Raw genomic sequence first — 17,486 nt, forward strand, 5'->3', positions numbered from 1 at the left:
TGCTTAGTGATATAGTACATGTTTCAATGAATTCACTACTCACAAGAAATCAGATTGAACCATTACCAAGTAAATAACATTATCATAATATCTTAGAATATACTGCCAAAAAAGGAAACACTTGAGTAAATGAGTGATACAAAGTCTATTGAAAGCATGTGGTTCCTGAGTTAATTAAGCAATTAACCTCCCATCAAGCTTAGGGTCATGCATAAAAATGCTCAGTTGGCCATTATTTTGTCTACCATGGCTAGAAGAGATTTCAATGACTTTGAAAGAGGGTCTCAAAGGAGCATAGGGGGTTTAAAGGGTGTGTGTATGTGTGTGTCATAGTCACCAGATCTCAAACCAATTGAACACTTATAGTAGACTCTGCAGTTGCCCAAGACAGTGTTTTCCACCACTATCAACAAAACACCAACTGATGGAATTTGTGGAAGAATGTTATCTCATCCCTCCAATAGATTTTCAGACACTTGTAGAATCTACACTACCGTTCAAAAGTTTTTGGAAGAAAAGCACATTTTTTGTCCATTAAAATAACATCAAATTGATCAGAAATACAGTGTAGACACTGTTAATGTTGTAAATTGCTATTGTAGCTCGAAACGGCAGATTTTTTTATGAAACATCTACATAGGCGTACAGAGGCCAATTATCAGCAACCATCACTCCTGTGTTCCAATGGCATGTTATGTTAGCTAATCCAAGTTTATAATTTTAAAAGGCTAATTTAACATTAGAAAACCCTTTTGCAATTATGTTAGCACAGCTGAAAACTGATTAAAGAAGAAATACAACTGGCCTTTAGACTAGTTGAGTATCTGGAGCAAGAACATGGACCTTTCTAAGTGACCCCAAACTTTTGGACAGTAGTGTATGTCAAGGTGGATTGAAGCTGTTATGGTGGCCCAACACCCCGTTAAGACACTATATGTTGGTGTTTCTTTTATTTTGGCAGTTACTTAGTAAAACCTCTTATTAAAAAAGCCTTGTGAAAATGTTGACAGAGTAGACTGTGTTAATGTCACAGAATAAATCATGTCTGCTGTCTCCTGTGGTCTTCATGCGACAGTGAAGTCTCGCGCCTTGCCACAGTGAAAAGGTCACAACAGTTGGAAATAATTAGCGAAGTCGCCCCTTTGTTGCTAAGAAAAGGTCAAAAGGTTTATTTTCAGGCGTAATGTTTCCCTTGATTCTCAATAAAACAAGCAGTTCTTTGTAGTGTTGTCTCTTGTCGTGATGGGTGTTTTGCCATTGTAAATAAGAATTTGTTCTTAACTGACTTGCCTAGTAAAATAAAGGTTAAATAAAATAAATAAAAATAAAAGTAGCAGATCTATTGCAGCAATTAAGCTTTGTGTGTTCGGTGTGTGTTGCCAAGGAGGAGGACATTTAACCCAAAAAGGTCATGGTCATAATCAAGTTTTAGACTGTCAGAATTGAGGTGTTTTCCCATTTCTGAGGGGACGGGAATATAAAGCAAAGACGTGATAAAGAGCCGCCAACAAAGGTTTAACTTCAAGAGAAAATCTATAAGATAGAATCCAAAAGGATACAGGTGCTTAAAATCAAAAGGGTTGGAGGCAAATCCCAAAGTAGACCCTCAAAGATTCCAGAGAGAATCAGCCTATTCAGGTGGCTTAAGATATGATTCCCTTTTCTTATCCAATTATCTTCAAGGTGAATGACTACAACCGCTCTCTTTCTTTACATTATTTAGGTACTCAGAATTTCCAATCATGTTACAGATTATGTCATGTAAAGTCGTAAAATCTTGTAATGTAAAAAACATAAGCCAAATCCAAGATCTCAATATTTTCAAAACCTTCAAGATGGAATGCCGGTAATTAACTCCTGCTACATTTAGTTAGCTACCTGCTCCAACTGCTTCTGCACCACACTCTGCTGCTCGGTCACATGCTTCAGCTGCTCGATGTCCTCCTCAGGGAACTCCCGGCCCGCCTTCTTGGCGGTCCGCTGTTTGGCCGACAGGGCCTTCTTGGACTTCCTGTGGGCCCCAATCTGATCTTCTAGAAACTTCTGCTGCATCTGGAGCAGCTGCTGGGTCTCCTGGAGCCACTCTTCATACTGCTTCCTCTGGCTGTCGTCTGAGAGACAAGACTGGGTTAGGCGACATTTTTACTTTGGATTTATAAATCTCAAAGGAATATAGGTGAAATCGAAAAGACCCTGGATTGGATATGGTGGTCAACATATGAAATACTGAAGAAACCTAAAGAATGGTCTATGATTAATCATTTGGTTAAAGTGAATAAGGATGTCATGATCAAATTAAAAAACGTTGGGTTGTCCACTCACTGACAAATCCAGGTCCAAAATTTGGGGGGTTTGGTCTCGCCATCTGTGGAGCCAACTTCCCGTCCTGCGAAAAAAAATTACAAATGGTAATGAGGCCTTGTTTTTTAGCAAAATAGATGAAACAGACAGACAGTGGTTGATTCACAATGCTTACCTGTCCAAGCACATGTTGAGGCAGAGTGGCGGCAGCATCTGGTCCATGTGCTCCTGGCGTCTGCTGAATTCTGCCACAAAGACAAATGAGGGAATCGTTGTTTTAGGGAACATTAAATTTACTTCTAAATATTTCCAATCCAATACTAAGCTTCTCAATAGTGTTTCGGACAGACCAAGAGAGTATTACAAAAAGCCTTTAAATGAATATACATTACCCACAAGCACAAATAATGAGCTAGCATTAGGGTGAGCTTTTGTCTTACCTGTTAATGACTATTGGGGGCATTCCCATGCTGTTTTGAGCCATGACTTTATTGATTCCCTTCAGAGCTACCATCTTGGCCTTCATGATCGGGTCCGTGATGGCATCAAAGTCTGCAAAAAAATAAAGAAGTCCACTTAATCGTAGCTAGTTGACCTTCTTTTAAGCCATTTCAAAAGAAGCCACCCCTAACAAGTGCCATGTCAAAATGATGGATGGAACACTGGTGAAGACTCCCAAAAGTGTCTCTTCATAAAAAATAATTAAGTCCAACATTCTGTTCCTCAAATTACAATTAAACAAATGTCAAGTACTTCTTTTCCCTCAAAATCTTTAATAAAGCATGGGGCTCCAACTGAAATGGCTCGACATTCCACATTTATACCAAAAAGGATGACCAGGCAAAATGACTACAAAACCCCCAGATAACTAATCTGACAACACCCTGGTAATGTGTGTGACTAAATGAAACGGGTGACCAAAACAGTAGACATGTCTATCTGAAGCTCAATGCCCTTACCCATATTGGGGAAGAAGGAGTCGCTGGAGCGCTGTCGGATCATGGCCTGCATTTGCCTCTGTTGCTGCTGCTCCTGCCTCTCCTGGTCCAGCAGGTCCTGTAGGAGGAGGGGTTGCTCTTCCAGCAGCAGAGGCCTGTTCTGTGGGCCGGCCTGCCCCAGCGAGGGGCCCTGCTGTTGGGGGAACATGCCCTGCTGGCCCTGGGGGTTCAGGCCGTGGGCAGTGGGCTGCTGACCGGCTCCAACCATGGCTAGGTTGAGCTCCACCTGTTGGTTGGCTGAGGACCCGAAGCTGTGGTTGCCCCCTGAGATGAGGTTTCCCATTGAAAGTCTGCTCTGAACCAACGTGGGGCTCACCCGATGTCCCATAGCCACGCTGGGATTGAGCCTGTTGTTGTCTTGGGCGTGTTGCCTAGGTAGCATCAGCATGCCGGTGCTTGGGTGTAGCCCGGTGGCCTGGGCAGCCATGTCCCCTTGGTGAGGAGAGCAGTTTGGGCCAAACCCAGTGTTTTCCAGTTTTTCTTTGATCAGAAGGCAGGAGAGGACCGGAGTTGAGCCGGAGTCAGTCCGTCCAGGCTGCTCATACAGCCCTGCACCCTCTTGGTTTGTCATGGTTCTGTTGTCATTCATCGGGCCACTGCAGAGAGACTGGTCCTGGTGTTGCACGTGTTCATCTTTGACCTCCGTTTTGATTGTATCCTCGGTTTTAAACATGTCCAAGGTCTCTTTCGCTTGATTGGCCTCCGGTTTGTCAGATTTCCCCCCGGATCGGGACGAGGTGGCTGCGCCATCCACGCTGCCTTTCCTCTTCTCTGACAAGGCTTTCTGGAGGTCTGAGGTCTCACCCTGTTGGTGGTCCTCCATAGGGTCGCCCAGGTCCAGATCTTCTTCACTGAACATGTCTTTCTTGTCATCCAGGTTGAGCTCGGGGTCCGTGTAGGCGATGAGGTCAAACTTCCCTGACATGAGGAAGTCGTCGAGGTGCAGGTCATTGGGTCCCAGTTCAAGGTCTTTGCCATCATCCGGGTCCAGGTTCAGGTTCAGATCGACCAGGTCTTTGACCTCCACATCTTCAAGGTCCTTTACTGCGGAGTCTTCAGCGTCCAAGTGTTCCTCAATTCCATCTCCACTGGGTATCTGAGTCTCCTCCGTTTGACCGGTGCTAGACCCAGGCAAGAGCATACTAGATGGCGCTGCATTGAGTGGCTCACCAGTGACAGGGTGGCTGAGGGACCTATTCAGTGAAGGATGCTGTCGCTGCCCTATGGTCATCGGGACTTCAGTCTGCTGCTGGTGCAGGTTCTCCATACTAGCCGACATGTGTGTGTGAACGACCGATCCCTGGGAAGGTCTGTCCATCATGGGGTCCATCATTCTGGATAACTGGTTCCCAGCGAAGCCCATCTCCTGGCCTTCCATGAAGCCCTGGGGTGGTATCTGGGGCTGGTTGGAGGGGTCCATGACATTGGGAGGTCCATGCCCAAAGGGCATCCTCATCCTGTTCTGAGGGGCCCTGTGACGGAGCTCGATGAACGGCTGACCCATGATGTTGTGCTGCTGGACAGGAAGGCCCTGTGGGGGGAAGGGCTGGGGGAGCCCCATCTGAGTGTTGCCCCCCATGACCCCCCTGGAAAAGTCCACCGAGTGGGACATTCTCATCTGGGGTGGAACATTGTCGACCATGGGCCCGCCGGGCATCTGGTTAAGGGGCCTGAGGAAGTGTTGCTCCTGGCCTGGTTGAAGGGATCCTTGAGCACTGGGAGGGAATCCAAACCTGAGTAGAAAATGCTCAAATGCTTATCCATGACTACATCCCAGGCATAACACAACAGCACTGATTGCTCCCTACACACATCTTCAATAAGGAAGATTACACTAAGTGGGACTTCAATAATGACACTTCATTCCACATTTCGAGCATGTTTAACATAATTGTATTAATTTAATCGTTTCAAGGGGAGCAATCAATTCTGCAAGCCAATTATACAAATATACAGCTGAATATGGGTAAAGACCCTGTGCAGACAAAGAAGTTTGAACAAACTACAGCTGAGTGAAATCTATGCTGTCAAATTCAACTTACCTCATTTCTTGTGGCCTCATGCCCATGTTGCCCATGTCCCTGGGGAAGTGGGGTCTGGCATACTGGCCCTCATTGGGGAAGTGTTCTCGCTGGTCCCCTAGAAAGGTACCAGGGAACCTCTGACCTCCTCTCATGGGTCCTGGGTAAGGTGGTGGTGGTCTGCCGAACATGTCATTCTGTGGGGCGGGATCTTCATGTGACCAGTGGCGGGGCGTCCCCGGGCTGGGGGCTGCAACAGTTTCCTGTAGTAGTCCTTTCTCTTGCCGGATGGCAGACTTCTGTTGCTGCTGCCTAAGGATCTGCTGGCGCAGTCTCTGGCGCTGCGGGGGGAGAGCACGGTACACTTTAGGAAGTTACATCATGCACGTATTCATTGTAATTTGAGGGGATCCTTACAGAGAAGCAAAAAATGTTCACGTTGCACCAACATGCACTGCCATATTGGCTGCGGAATGGCTAATCACCTGCCAATAACTATGCAAACAGAAGAAGGCTTCATGGCAATTCAAGTGTTACCCATGTGAGTGTTATTGTGTCTCAACCAAATGCAAATACCTGTCTGAGCTTCTCCTCAGTGTCTCCCAGGTGTGGTAGCATGCTGTTCTGAGTGTCAACGGTGTTGCTGCTAGACTGAGGGATATCATGGGCCTGCCTTTCCGAAGTTTGGGCATAAGGTGTCATTGGACCCAGTTCAAAGGGATCGTGAATCTGCGTTTGACCACCGTGATGATTCGACTGCGGCAGAGAGAAACTTTCGTCCGACATTCCCGGGTGCTTAGCTGTCTGAGATCCCTGGGCGCTTGTACAGGCAAACCCGTCCTGCACCCTGCCCGGAGACTGGTGGGAGAATGGGTCAGCTGGGAGCTGGGACATGGGTGTCGGTCTGGAGCATAGTCGATTGAAGGCATCAGGGCCTGCTTCTGGCCGCGGCGTCCCTGGAGCTTGTGCGTAAGGGTCAGCGAGGAGCGGTCTTGGTGTTCCGGGTTGTTGGGCATACGGGTCCATGTTCCTTTGACTACCGGGGGATTTGGGAAACCTATCCCCTGGGGCTGGTCTGGGGGTACCTGGCATGGAAGCATAAGGATCCATGGAGTGAGATGGAGACGGTCTGTGATTGGGTGGGTGCTGCTGGGGGAACTGGTCTAGACGAAGGCTAGGCGGCGTCTGCAGGTATGAGGGATCCGAGTGTGGCCTTGGGGTGCCGGGAGGTTGAGCATAGCTATCAGAGTGAGGTCTGGGGGTGCCTGGTGGTTGGGCGAAAGGGTCAGACATCTGCTGTGAATAATCCGGTCTCGGGGTAGATGGCACTTGTGCATACGGGTTTCTGTGAGGGTGTCTAATCATTGGCATGGGTTGAGAGAAATGGCCCTCCTGGGTTTGGCGCATCATCTTGGGCTCGTTGGGGAACCCTTCCCCCATGGGTGGCCGGGGGGTGAGAGGCTGCTGGGCGTAAGGGTCGGCCTGTAGTCCTTGGGGAAAGCCATCAGATGGCCCTCGTTTAAGTCCCCCAGGCATAGGGCCACCATAGGGCTCTTGCTGGGACTGCTGGGGAGGCATGGGGGCTTTGAACACCGGGACAGATCCTGACTCGTTGCTGCCAGGGATGGGAGTGAGCAAGGGCCTGGAGTAGGGGTCCGAGAGGATCATGCGGTTGTGAGACATGCGCTGGTAGACCTCGGCTCGGTGTCCGCCCATCCTGGAAAAAGTCTCTCCTCCAGAAGGAGGGCTCATCATGTTGTGCCTGACCTGCTGGTGTTGCTGCTGCTCAACCAGTCCTGAAGGGCCCACCTTGGCGGGTCCCATGGGTTTAACAAAGGGGTCGGGGGGCCTGGGGGTGTCTGGCATCTTAGCATAGGGGTCAGCATTACCAGACTTGGGCAAGACAAACGACTCGTGGGCCGGGGAAGGCCTCCCTCCCCTTTCCTGCATCTCCGACAGAGAGTTCTGCCGGGGCGTGGTGGATCCACCACCCCCAGGGGGCGGTCTCGGGGTGCCCACCATTTTGGCGTATGGGTCCCAGGGCGAGGACGGCCGGGAGCCTGAGGAGGAATCCGGGGAAAACATATGTGGTGACTGGGGCTGGGAGGATGGTCCCTGCTGAGGGTACGAGGTCTCCTGGGTGGGTGTCCTCGAGGACGGAGGTGGGAGCTGGGGTCTGAGGAACACGTCATCCTGTGACCCAGAGGTGGATGTGCCCGGGAGTTGTGGTCTAGCGAAGCCATCCTTAGACGCTATTGGCTGCAGTGGGGACGAGTTTCCAGACTTTCCTCCATTGCTGGGCTGAGGAGTCACGGGGCTCTGGTTACCACTATTAGGGGTTGTATCTCCACCTGCCTGACTGCTAAACAGCTGCTGTTGTTGTTGTTGTTGTTGTTGTTGTTGCTGGAGCTGCTCATTTTTAACCTGCTCCAGCTTTTGAGTGGCTTCAATCTTCGCCTGCTGCTTGCTCTTTTGTCTCATTTGCTGCCATGGAAACAAGAAAAGCAGGGGAGGAGAGACACTTCAGTTAATTAAGTCTTTTTGGAAGCGTGGAATTTGTAATTTTATGATGACATGGTGCTAAGAATGCTTTCTTTCCCTCACTCACAACAAAGTTAATGCTTTTTCAATATGAGTGGGTCTAGCGTGTGTTGTTAAGCCATGCAAGAGGGAACAATGTGAGGGTGTATGTAATAATATGGTGATGAAATAAAGCTTCTGGAGGCTGTTACTGTGTTTTTTCAGGACCAAGGACAGATTTTACCAGTTAACCAAGCTTTTCTCCCTACAACTCCACTTTACAGTTTGCTTTTCTTACACCTTGTAAATTTTGCTTTATTGGTTCTCGGCAGACGAATACCAGAACAGTGCTTCGCCTTGGGAATCTTACCAGAGAATTTTTTCCACCTCCTGCAGCTATAGTTGCCTGGTTGGAATGTCCAAAAAGGACGTCTTTATTTGTTGATTTTATGGCTTTGCTTTTTGGGACCTTTTCCTGCTGCTTCTTAAGGGGTCCCCACATCTGATTTAACTCTCCCTTTTCAATGCAAATTAAGAATTAGTAGACTGTATGAGAACGCCAAATGTATTGTTTAAAAATGACTCACTCAACCATGCACATATATAAAGTTAAATAAAAAAATCTGTTTCATGCCCCCAGGTTATGTTAAATCTCACCACCTTGCTCCTACTCACAATTCCCCTGACATGCGGTACTTTGATTATTATGGTGGTGTATTATGGTGTCATTAAATACATGTACACATAAAAAGTGTACACTGATCTCTCACACCAGGGTTTCTCAACATGCAGGAACAAAATCCCACGTATACCATTTGGCTTCCTGAAGACTTGCCAAGGCAGACACTAAACAAAAATATTTGATCTATTTTTAAAGGCATGCATGCAATTGCCACACAATCCTGCATCCAATCCCGTACCCTCAGAGTCAATTTAAACAAAAAACATTGTAACATTTAAAAATGAAAGCCAAACGAATCCTCAACAACTCCTAGAACAGTAGTTGAGAAACCCTGCTTTACAGTGTACCCATGCTTCATACCCCCCCCCCCCCTCCATTCCCAGTACATGTTAACCCTCCAAAGGAACTCTTACCTGTCTGAACTTCCACTCCTGCTCGTGTTCAGACTCCTTGGGCTTGAGAGAGTCTTTGAAGAGCAGCTCAGTGTCCAAGGGGATACTATTGGGGTCAAAGGTGTCAGTCAACAGCGGCTGCTGCTGCTGAGGATGCTGGTGTCTCTTCAGCGTATCATTTGACATCTGAACTTTGTTTATGCGCAGGGCCGCCCGGTTATCCCGTGCTTTTTGCTGGAAGAGAGGGGATTGGAAGAGATAGTCCATTTTGTAATTGATGGTGCAGGAAAGATACATTTCCTGAGACGCTAATTTCTTAAAACCCTACTGGAACAAATAAAGGCGCCACCATTTTTCTGAATGTCTTGGGGAAAATCACAAGGCGAAGAAACCTCCTACAATCACCTAATCTCATCAAGTAATTTGGACATGCAGAGCATTGTTGAATATAATTTCATCAAAGAGACTGTCCTGAAAAATCCTCAAAGAACTGTGTGTTAAATTGGAAAACATACTAGACACAACATTCAAACAGTACAAAGACACGAGAAGGGACAAAGCGCGGGAGCCTTTGGGTTTAAAATATCAACAGAAAACAGATGAAAAGAACAATACAAACACAAATATCTGTCTTCTCCCTAATGGACTCTACAATTTACTTCAGGAAGTTTGTTTAGCCTGTTGAGGCTAGGGGGTGCTGTTGTCACTATTTATGGAAATCGTGTAATTTTTGAAACGGCTTCCTACAAATTTCTTGATCGTACAATATGCATATTATTATTATTATTGGATAGAAAACAGTCTATAGTTTCTATAGCCGTTGAAATTTTGTCTCTGAGTGGAACAGAACGGGTCGGATGCCCACCGTGCGTCCGACGCAGCTCCTTTCCTGCTGCGTCGGACGCACGGTGGGCACCGACCCGTTCTTTTTCCAAGCATTAGTGGAGCCAGTAATATTTCTCAGGTCATGTTAAGACTCGTTATAGGAGTTAAAAACATCATAAGGTAGTTCATTTAAACCGTTTTATAGCAATTTATACCCGTTTAGTGCGATTTTGGGACATTTATTTCTGAGACACTGTGAATCTCTGGGCACGCTTCCAGTTCATGCCGAACGCAATGGGCATTTCTACATGGCAAGAGGACAGCTTTCGACCAAAAGACGATTAGACCCAAGAAAGGATTCTTTGACCAAGATTCTGATGGAAGAACAGCTCAAAGTAGGAACAATTTATTATGATAAATCGTGTTTCTGTCGAAAAATGTTAATGGCTTAGGACGCCATCTTGTTTGACGTAGCTTCGCTTGGCGCAAACTGTATTGAAAAGTAAGGATAATTTAAAAAATGTAATTCCGCGATTGTATTAAGAATTAAATTGTCTATCAATCGCTGTCCACCCTATATTTTTTAGTCACGTTTATGAGTATTTATGTATACGACTAGATCACTGTCTAATATGGCGCAGGATATTTTCTGACCAGCTGGGCTACTTTTCTCATTGTCTAACCATGATTTTGGTGGCTAAATATGCACATTTTCGAACAAACTGTATATGTATGTTGTAATGTGATGTTACAGGAGTGTCATCTGAAGAATTCTGAGAAGGTTAGTGAAAAAATTAATATATTTTGGCGATGTTTACGTTATCGCTCTCTTTGGCTTGAATCAATGCTCTGGTAACGTTTGCATATGTGGTATGCTAATATAGCGATTTATTGTGTTTTCGCTGTAAGACACTTAGAAAATCTGAAATATTGTCTGTATTCACAGGATCTGTGTCTTTCGATTAGTGTATGCTGTGTATTTTTACGAAATGTTTGATGATAAGTAATTAGGTAAACACGTTGCTCCATTTATTTATTCTAGTCCATTTGTGACGGTGGGTGCAATTGTAAACTATGACATCTACCTGAAATATGCACATTTTTCTAACAAAACCTATCCTATACCATAAATATGTTATCAGACTGTCATCTGATGAGCTTTTTTCTTGGTTAGTGGCTATCAATATCTTAGTTTAGCCGAATTGGTGATAGCTACTGGTGTTGGTGGACAAAGAAAAGATGGTGGATTATGCTAATGTGTTTAGCAAATAGATTTACATCTTTACATATTGTGTCTTCCCTGTAAAACATTTTAAAAATCGGACATGTTGGCTGGATTCACAAGATCTGTGTCTTTCATTAGCTGTATTGGACTTTAATGTGTGAAAGTTAAATATTTAAAAAAAAAATATTTTTTTAATTTCGCGGCTCTGCCTTTTCAGTGGGGGTGGGGGGGGTGTGCCGCTAGCGGCACCCCAGTCCTAGACAGGTTAAACTTAAACATTTCATCAGTAACTGGCTGATCCCTTTGATTCATCACTCCAAAAGGTATAGGGCACTATTCAATCAAAAGCCGCAACCAGGTTTGTGGAATAAGTCAACAACAATGTTCTTCTGGTGAAGCAGAAAAAATACATTTTTTATTGAATAGGGTTCTAAGTTTTCATTGGCGGTTTTAAGTGTTTTGTAAAAGATTAGCCTTTTTTTATGCATGGACTTTTTCTGTTGTTTATACAAACTCTTATCTTTTGTCAATCAGCAAAACCTGCTGATCAAAATAAGTGCAGTGCATCACAGTTCAGCGTGGATGTAAACAACTTCCAAACCCAGAATGTGTTCTCAATCCACTTACTTGATAAAGAAAATGTACTTACCACATATGGGGCCCTGTCCTGGGAACTGGCTTTCCTCCATAACTTTGCGATTTGTTTCACTCTCATAGCCCAGTCTGAGAAAGAAAAAAAGATTAGCCGCTACAACACACATGCAATATGGCCAAGAACTATACCTTTCCCAGTCCCCTTTTTATGAGTGTGACACAGAACTTCAGAGCTCATCATTTTTTTCATTTGAAAAAATGTAGTAGGTAATTCACACTTGAATTTGACGGAACCAAAAATCACCTCATTTTCATTTGAGAAACTTTGTCTATGAAGTACCAACCTGGGAACTCCTCTAGGAGGTTGGGGAAGTTGACATTGGTGTAGAGGACTGGCGCCACGGTGGCCATCTCGCCCAGAGTCTCCTCCTTCTCCCACTTGAGCGTGCTCCTCTGGGCGTTGGACATGGTGTCTGTCTCTCCCTCTGGAGGGGGAACAGGGCCAGGGACGGGGACAGAGCTGGGGGCGCTCCACGAACCAACCACATCACCCCCCATCTGGCTAAACTTCTTGTCCCTGGAAGGATATCTCAGGTTACATATTCTATTGCAACATTACCAATATATTGATTTTTATAAACTGGGTGGTTAGACCCATGAATGCTGATTGGCTGACAGCCATGGTATATCAGACCGTATACCACGGGTATGACAAAACATTTATTTTTACTGCTCTATTTACGTTGACAACCAGTTTATAATAGCAATAAGGCACCTCGGGAGTTTGTGCTATAAGGCGATGCATCGTGCCTAATAAGAACAGCCCTTAGCCGTGGTATATTGGCCATATATCACACCCCCTCGTGCCTTATTGCTTAAGTATGTCACATAACTTACAATGCGGTTCACTTTGAAGCAAATGATAATTTAAAAAGGGCTATAGTATAAAAATGACATTACATTTATTGATTGAGATATGAAAGCTAACAAGCGAGCAGACCCCAGGAAAAATGAGGTTAAAGTGAACTGTATACATTGGAGTCAAAACAATGAAGGATAACAGTAAAAATAATCACTAGGCAAGTTAATAACCCAAAATGCAATTGATTGTCTTTGAGCAGATGAAAGAAATGCTCTAGTAATGGATAGACAGCTCCCTGCTGTACCTGCTCTTACCTAATCTTGTCTGGGAAAGGCATTCTGTGAATGGGCGAGAAGTTTCCCAGGCCACATTGGCCTGTGCTGCCGGGCATCATGGGAGTTGGAGGAAAGTGGGGGTTGGGCCCCATCATGCCGTTTATCATTGGCATGCGGGGAAACATCCCATGGTCGCCTGCAACAGAGAGCATAGAGACGATGTGGGAGAAGTAGTTACAGAAATACATCCACATGTCCTGTTGATTATGTGAACATGATATTCATATAAATCAAAGTTCATTCAATAAATGCTCATTTCCATTCATTCATATAGATTGATTTCCACAGTCAACAGTTGATTATAAACTCAGCAAAAAAAGATGCGTCACTTTTTCAGGACCCTGTCTTTCAAAGATAATTCGTAAAAATCCACAGATCTTCATTGTAAATGGGGTTTAAACTCTGTTTCCCATGCTTGTTTAATGAACCATAAACAATTAATGAACATGCACCTGTGGAACGGTCATAAGACACTAACAGCTTACAGACGGTAGGCAATTAAGGTCACAGTTATGAAAACTTAGGACACTAAAGAGGCCTTTCTACTGACTCTGAAAAACACCAAAAGAAAGATGCCCAAGGTCCCTGATCATCTGCGTGAACGTGCCTTAGGCATGCTGCAAGGAGGCATGAGGACTGCAGATGTAGCCAGGGCAATAAATTGCAATGTCCGTACTGTGAGACGCCTAAGACAGCTCTACAGGGAGACAGGACGGACAGCTGATCGTCCTCGCAGTGGCAGACCACGTGTAACAACACCTGCACAGGATTGGTACATCCGAACATCACACCTGTGGGACAGGTACAGGATGGCAACAACTGCCCGCGTTACACCAGGAATGCACAATCCCTCCATCAGTGCTCAGACTGTCCACAATAGGCTGAGAGAGGCTGGACTAAGGACTTGTAGGCCTGTTGTAAGGCAGGTCACCAGACATCACCGGCAACAACGTCGCCTATGGGCACAAACCCACCGTCGCTGGACCAGACAGGACGTAAGTGATGTGTATTTGATTTGGAGGTGGAGGGTCCGTCATGGTCTGGGGCGGTGTGTCACAACATCATTCGACTGAGCTTGTTGTCATTGCAGGCAATCTCAACGCTGTGCATTACAGGGAAGACATCCTCCTCCCTCATGTGGTACCCTTCATGCAGGCTCATCCTGACATGACCCTACAGCATGACAATGCCACCAGCCATACTGCTCGTTCTGTGTGTGATTTCCTGCAAGACAGGAATGTCAGTGTTCTGCCATGGCCAGTGAAGAGCCCGGATCTCAATCTCATTGAGCACGTCTGGGACCTGTTGGAACGGAGGATGAGGGCTAGGGCCATTCCCCCCAGAAATGTCCAGGAACTTGCAGGTGCCTTTGGTGGAAGAGTGGGGTAACATGTCACAGCAAGAACTGGCGAATCTGGTGCAGTCTATGAGGAGGAGATGCACTGCAATACTTAATGCAGCTGGTGGCCACACCAGATACTGACTATTACTTTTGATTTTGACCCCCCCCCCCCCCCCCTCCTTTTGTTCAGGAACACATTATTAAATTTCTGTTAGTCACATGTCCGTGGAACTTGTTCAGTTTATGTCTCAGTTGTTGAATCTTGTTATGTTCATACAAATATTTACACGTTACATTTGCTGAAAATAAACACAGTTGACAGTGAGAGGACATTTCTTTTTTTGCTGTGTTCATTTAAATTCCCAGCAACCAAATGCAATTCTCCAAGAGGCTTGAGGTGGTGGTGGTACCTGGGTTTGGAATGGCCACGGCTCTAGGTACATTGGGCCCAGGGTGGGCCGGTTGGGGGTGAGGCAGCTGTGGAGGCTGGCTGGTGCTGGGACTCAGGACCGCTGTGAAGAGGTCCTCCACGTCTTTACCCTCCAGCTCTGTAGAGGGCGACAGCAATGAAATACATAGCGTTCATGCACATACTTTACCTCACCATCAACAAGTGGTGATTGAACGTTTCAAACGGTTATCTTTGAATTCTATGGAACTGATCATCTCTGACATACAAATGAATGAACAACCTTTTGAAAACTCTAGGTTAGACTTATATAATCAAAACCACAAACCTGGGATTTTGTAGAGCTTACTGAGAATTGCACCTGAAAAAAACAACAAAGAAATGCATATTACATTGCTGCAATGTTATACACTTTATCCTCTGTGCTAGTTTGATTGAATCAAGCAAGCCAGTTAACAAATCCTGGGGACCAAACATAGAATTTCATCAGATGGGGTGTAGTTCAATTGCAGGTCTGAGGAATGCACAACAACCTCAACTAAAACCAGCATGGCTTTGGTTATGCGTCAATGTGTAAGGCCAGACATTGGTTTTGACAGAGCCAGGAAGCCACTAAGCAGTTATAACACACAGGGAACAAGTCAGGCGGGTACATTTCTGCCAAGGGAATAAGGTTGACCTCCCTATTTGTCAACACTGATACTTTGCGGGAACTTCAGTTAAACTGAGCAAACATTATTTACTTAGTGTTCCATGATTTTGCAATGTGGGATGTGATTTGACCACCAATGCCTTCTATACACAGCAGTTGTTCCATGTGGTGGATACTGTAAAGACCACAATCATCAACAGAGACACGCAACTCTAGGAAGACATTTCTCATGATTGACTTTTAGGGCCAGTTTCTCAGACACAGATTAAGCCTAGTCCAGCTTTATAGACGTGTCTTGGAAACCGACCCTGAATCTATGTACTGATGTCGAGCTGGGAGGCCTGGAGATGTAAACCTCTGCTCTTCACCAATGACACCGAGTGTGCACAGAGAGGAAGAGGCGAAGCCAGAGGTTTCACTCTCAACAAAATCTGTCCAAAATAAGCCCAATACGTTTCAATGGGTTATTTTGAACCTAAGCTTGTCGCCTGCCTTCGGGACAACCACTCCCATTGTTAGCAATGGTATATCATGAGAATATAGTCATTATATACAGATCTCTGGTAGACAGACAAAATTCAACAAGGCCGCCTTACCATCTGCGACCATCTTGTCCAGTTCTGGACTCAGGATGACGTCCAGAGGCTCCTCCTGTAGAGCCCTGGACCCCTGGCCTGCCGAACCCTGACAGGGCCCAGTGGGATCATCAGGTATGGGGTCCATGTCCAGACCAGCTAGCGGATGGCAGAAAAGGATGGTGAGGGGAGGGTGGTCACACACACACACACGGGCACACCCACCCACAGTCCAATTTTATGTAACAAAAATAAAATCGACACTAGCCCCCTCACAAGCCATTTCGGAGAGGAAGAAAAAGAGAGAAGGGACGAGAGGAGAGACGAGAAAGTGAGAGAAGAGAGTAGAGTGAGAGGAGCGAGAGAGTAGAGTGAGAGGAGCGAGAGAGTAGAGTGAGAGGAGAGCGAGAAGAGAGGAGAGTGAGAGGAGAGTGAGAGAGGAGTGAGAGGAGCGAGAGAGAAGAAAGTAGAGAGAAGAGAGGAGAGTGAGAGGAGAGTGAGGAGAGGAGAGAGGAGTGAGAGGAGCGAGAGAGAGTAGAGAGGAGAGAGAAGAGAGGAGAGTGAGAGGAGCGAGAGAGAGTAGAGGAGAGTGAGAGGAGAGTGAGAGGAGAGCGAGAAGAGAGGAGAGTGAGAGAGGAGAGTGAGAGGAGCAAGAGAGAGTAGAGAGGAGAGAGAAGAGAGGAGAGTGAGAGGAGCGAGAGAGAAGACAGAGCTGATCCTTCATGTCATGGTGGTAAAATAAACTGTCCATGATCTCACATTATATACCCCCCAACGCTTGTTTTTTTCCTTCATTGTCTTCCCGTAATAAAATGTTCTAAGTATAACGACAAACTCATTTGTGTTGCCTGCTCGACTGAGTGTGGAAAGAGGTGTGGGAGGGGCGTGGAGCAGCCGTCCCTTAAAAAATAGCCACACTGCTTCCATAATCAGTTCCCATACTGCCCACATTAGAATAGACGAGGGCTTAATCAATGAAAAACGTTCTGGGAGACTGCAATGATTAATCATCATAACCTCAGTCGTCAACATCAGAGAGGGGTCCGAGGTCAACGCACATTTTACTGTGGTGCACTCTCGACTAGTTTGCTTCTTTTTTATTTATTTTTGTCAGGAAAAGCTACTTCGCTTGTGACCTTGAATTAACTTGATATATGGGAAGAGACACAGTACATGGAAACTGCAGCTACTGCATATGGTGCTGAAGGTAAGGAATAAAGGCTAAAGGTAAAACATTGCTTTATCTGTTTTGGGGCCTTCAGGCGTTCTCAAATAATCTGTCTGTGAAATACAAGGGTGAAAAACAAAGAAGAAATCACTGTACAACACTGCAAAACAGGATAGATGAAATACATTGTGAAACAATAACTCGAGACCACATAGAAAAAAGAAAATCTAATTTCCCAAGCTGGCAAGGTTTTCTTTGCTACTCAGGTAAGTGCTCCATGGAATGACTGAACTGTGTGAAACGTGGAGTCATTTATAGTTCAAGCTTTGTTACATTCTATGACTAGAGGAAGTTCAGACTTTGAAACCCATACTCAACAAACTCAGCTGGGGTGAGGAGACAGAGAGCACTAAAACACATCAAATGAAAACAAAAGTTTATAGCAGTGTGTGTGGTCAGCTTTTTGCTAAAACTCAAGTAAATAACCAAGGTTTTTCATGAAGAAACCAACTGAAGTACATTAAAGTGATGGCCTTTGTATTAAACAACATTACTTAAAAGAGCAACTCATCACTTTCACCTCCA

At 45.5% G+C, this 17,486-nt stretch overlaps 1 protein-coding gene across 11 annotated transcripts in view; it reads right to left on the bottom strand.

The window, feature by feature from the left end:
- Nucleotides 1-17,486, bottom strand: part of kmt2ca (lysine (K)-specific methyltransferase 2Ca) — a 230,290-nt gene that overhangs the window by 16,180 nt on the left and 196,624 nt on the right. For 9 of the 11 annotated variants that reach the window (XM_055881823.1, XM_055881825.1, XM_055881829.1 and 6 more), the window contains 15 exons: nt 15,755-15,892; nt 14,835-14,867; nt 14,508-14,645; nt 12,735-12,891; nt 11,903-12,135; nt 11,614-11,687; nt 8,936-9,148; nt 8,211-8,357; nt 5,897-7,804; nt 5,342-5,661; nt 3,261-5,032; nt 2,742-2,853; nt 2,477-2,546; nt 2,323-2,386; nt 1,879-2,111 (listed from right to left, as the gene is read on the bottom strand). In XM_055881823.1, coding sequence (XP_055737798.1) covers nt 1,879-2,111; nt 2,323-2,386; nt 2,477-2,546; nt 2,742-2,853; nt 3,261-5,032; nt 5,342-5,661; nt 5,897-7,804; nt 8,211-8,357; nt 8,936-9,148; nt 11,614-11,687; nt 11,903-12,135; nt 12,735-12,891; nt 14,508-14,645; nt 14,835-14,867; nt 15,755-15,892 — 5,612 coding nt within the window. The remainder of the gene's footprint in view (nt 1-1,878; nt 2,112-2,322; nt 2,387-2,476; nt 2,547-2,741; nt 2,854-3,260; nt 5,033-5,341; nt 5,662-5,896; nt 7,805-8,210; nt 8,358-8,935; nt 9,149-11,613; nt 11,688-11,902; nt 12,136-12,734; nt 12,892-14,507; nt 14,646-14,834; nt 14,868-15,754; nt 15,893-17,486) is intronic. The other 2 variants (XM_055881833.1, XM_055881830.1) reach the window with 1 other exon arrangement.

This window comes from Salvelinus fontinalis, chromosome 25, assembly GCF_029448725.1.
Source record: "Salvelinus fontinalis isolate EN_2023a chromosome 25, ASM2944872v1, whole genome shotgun sequence".
Classification (NCBI taxonomy): Eukaryota; Metazoa; Chordata; class Actinopteri; order Salmoniformes; family Salmonidae; genus Salvelinus; species Salvelinus fontinalis.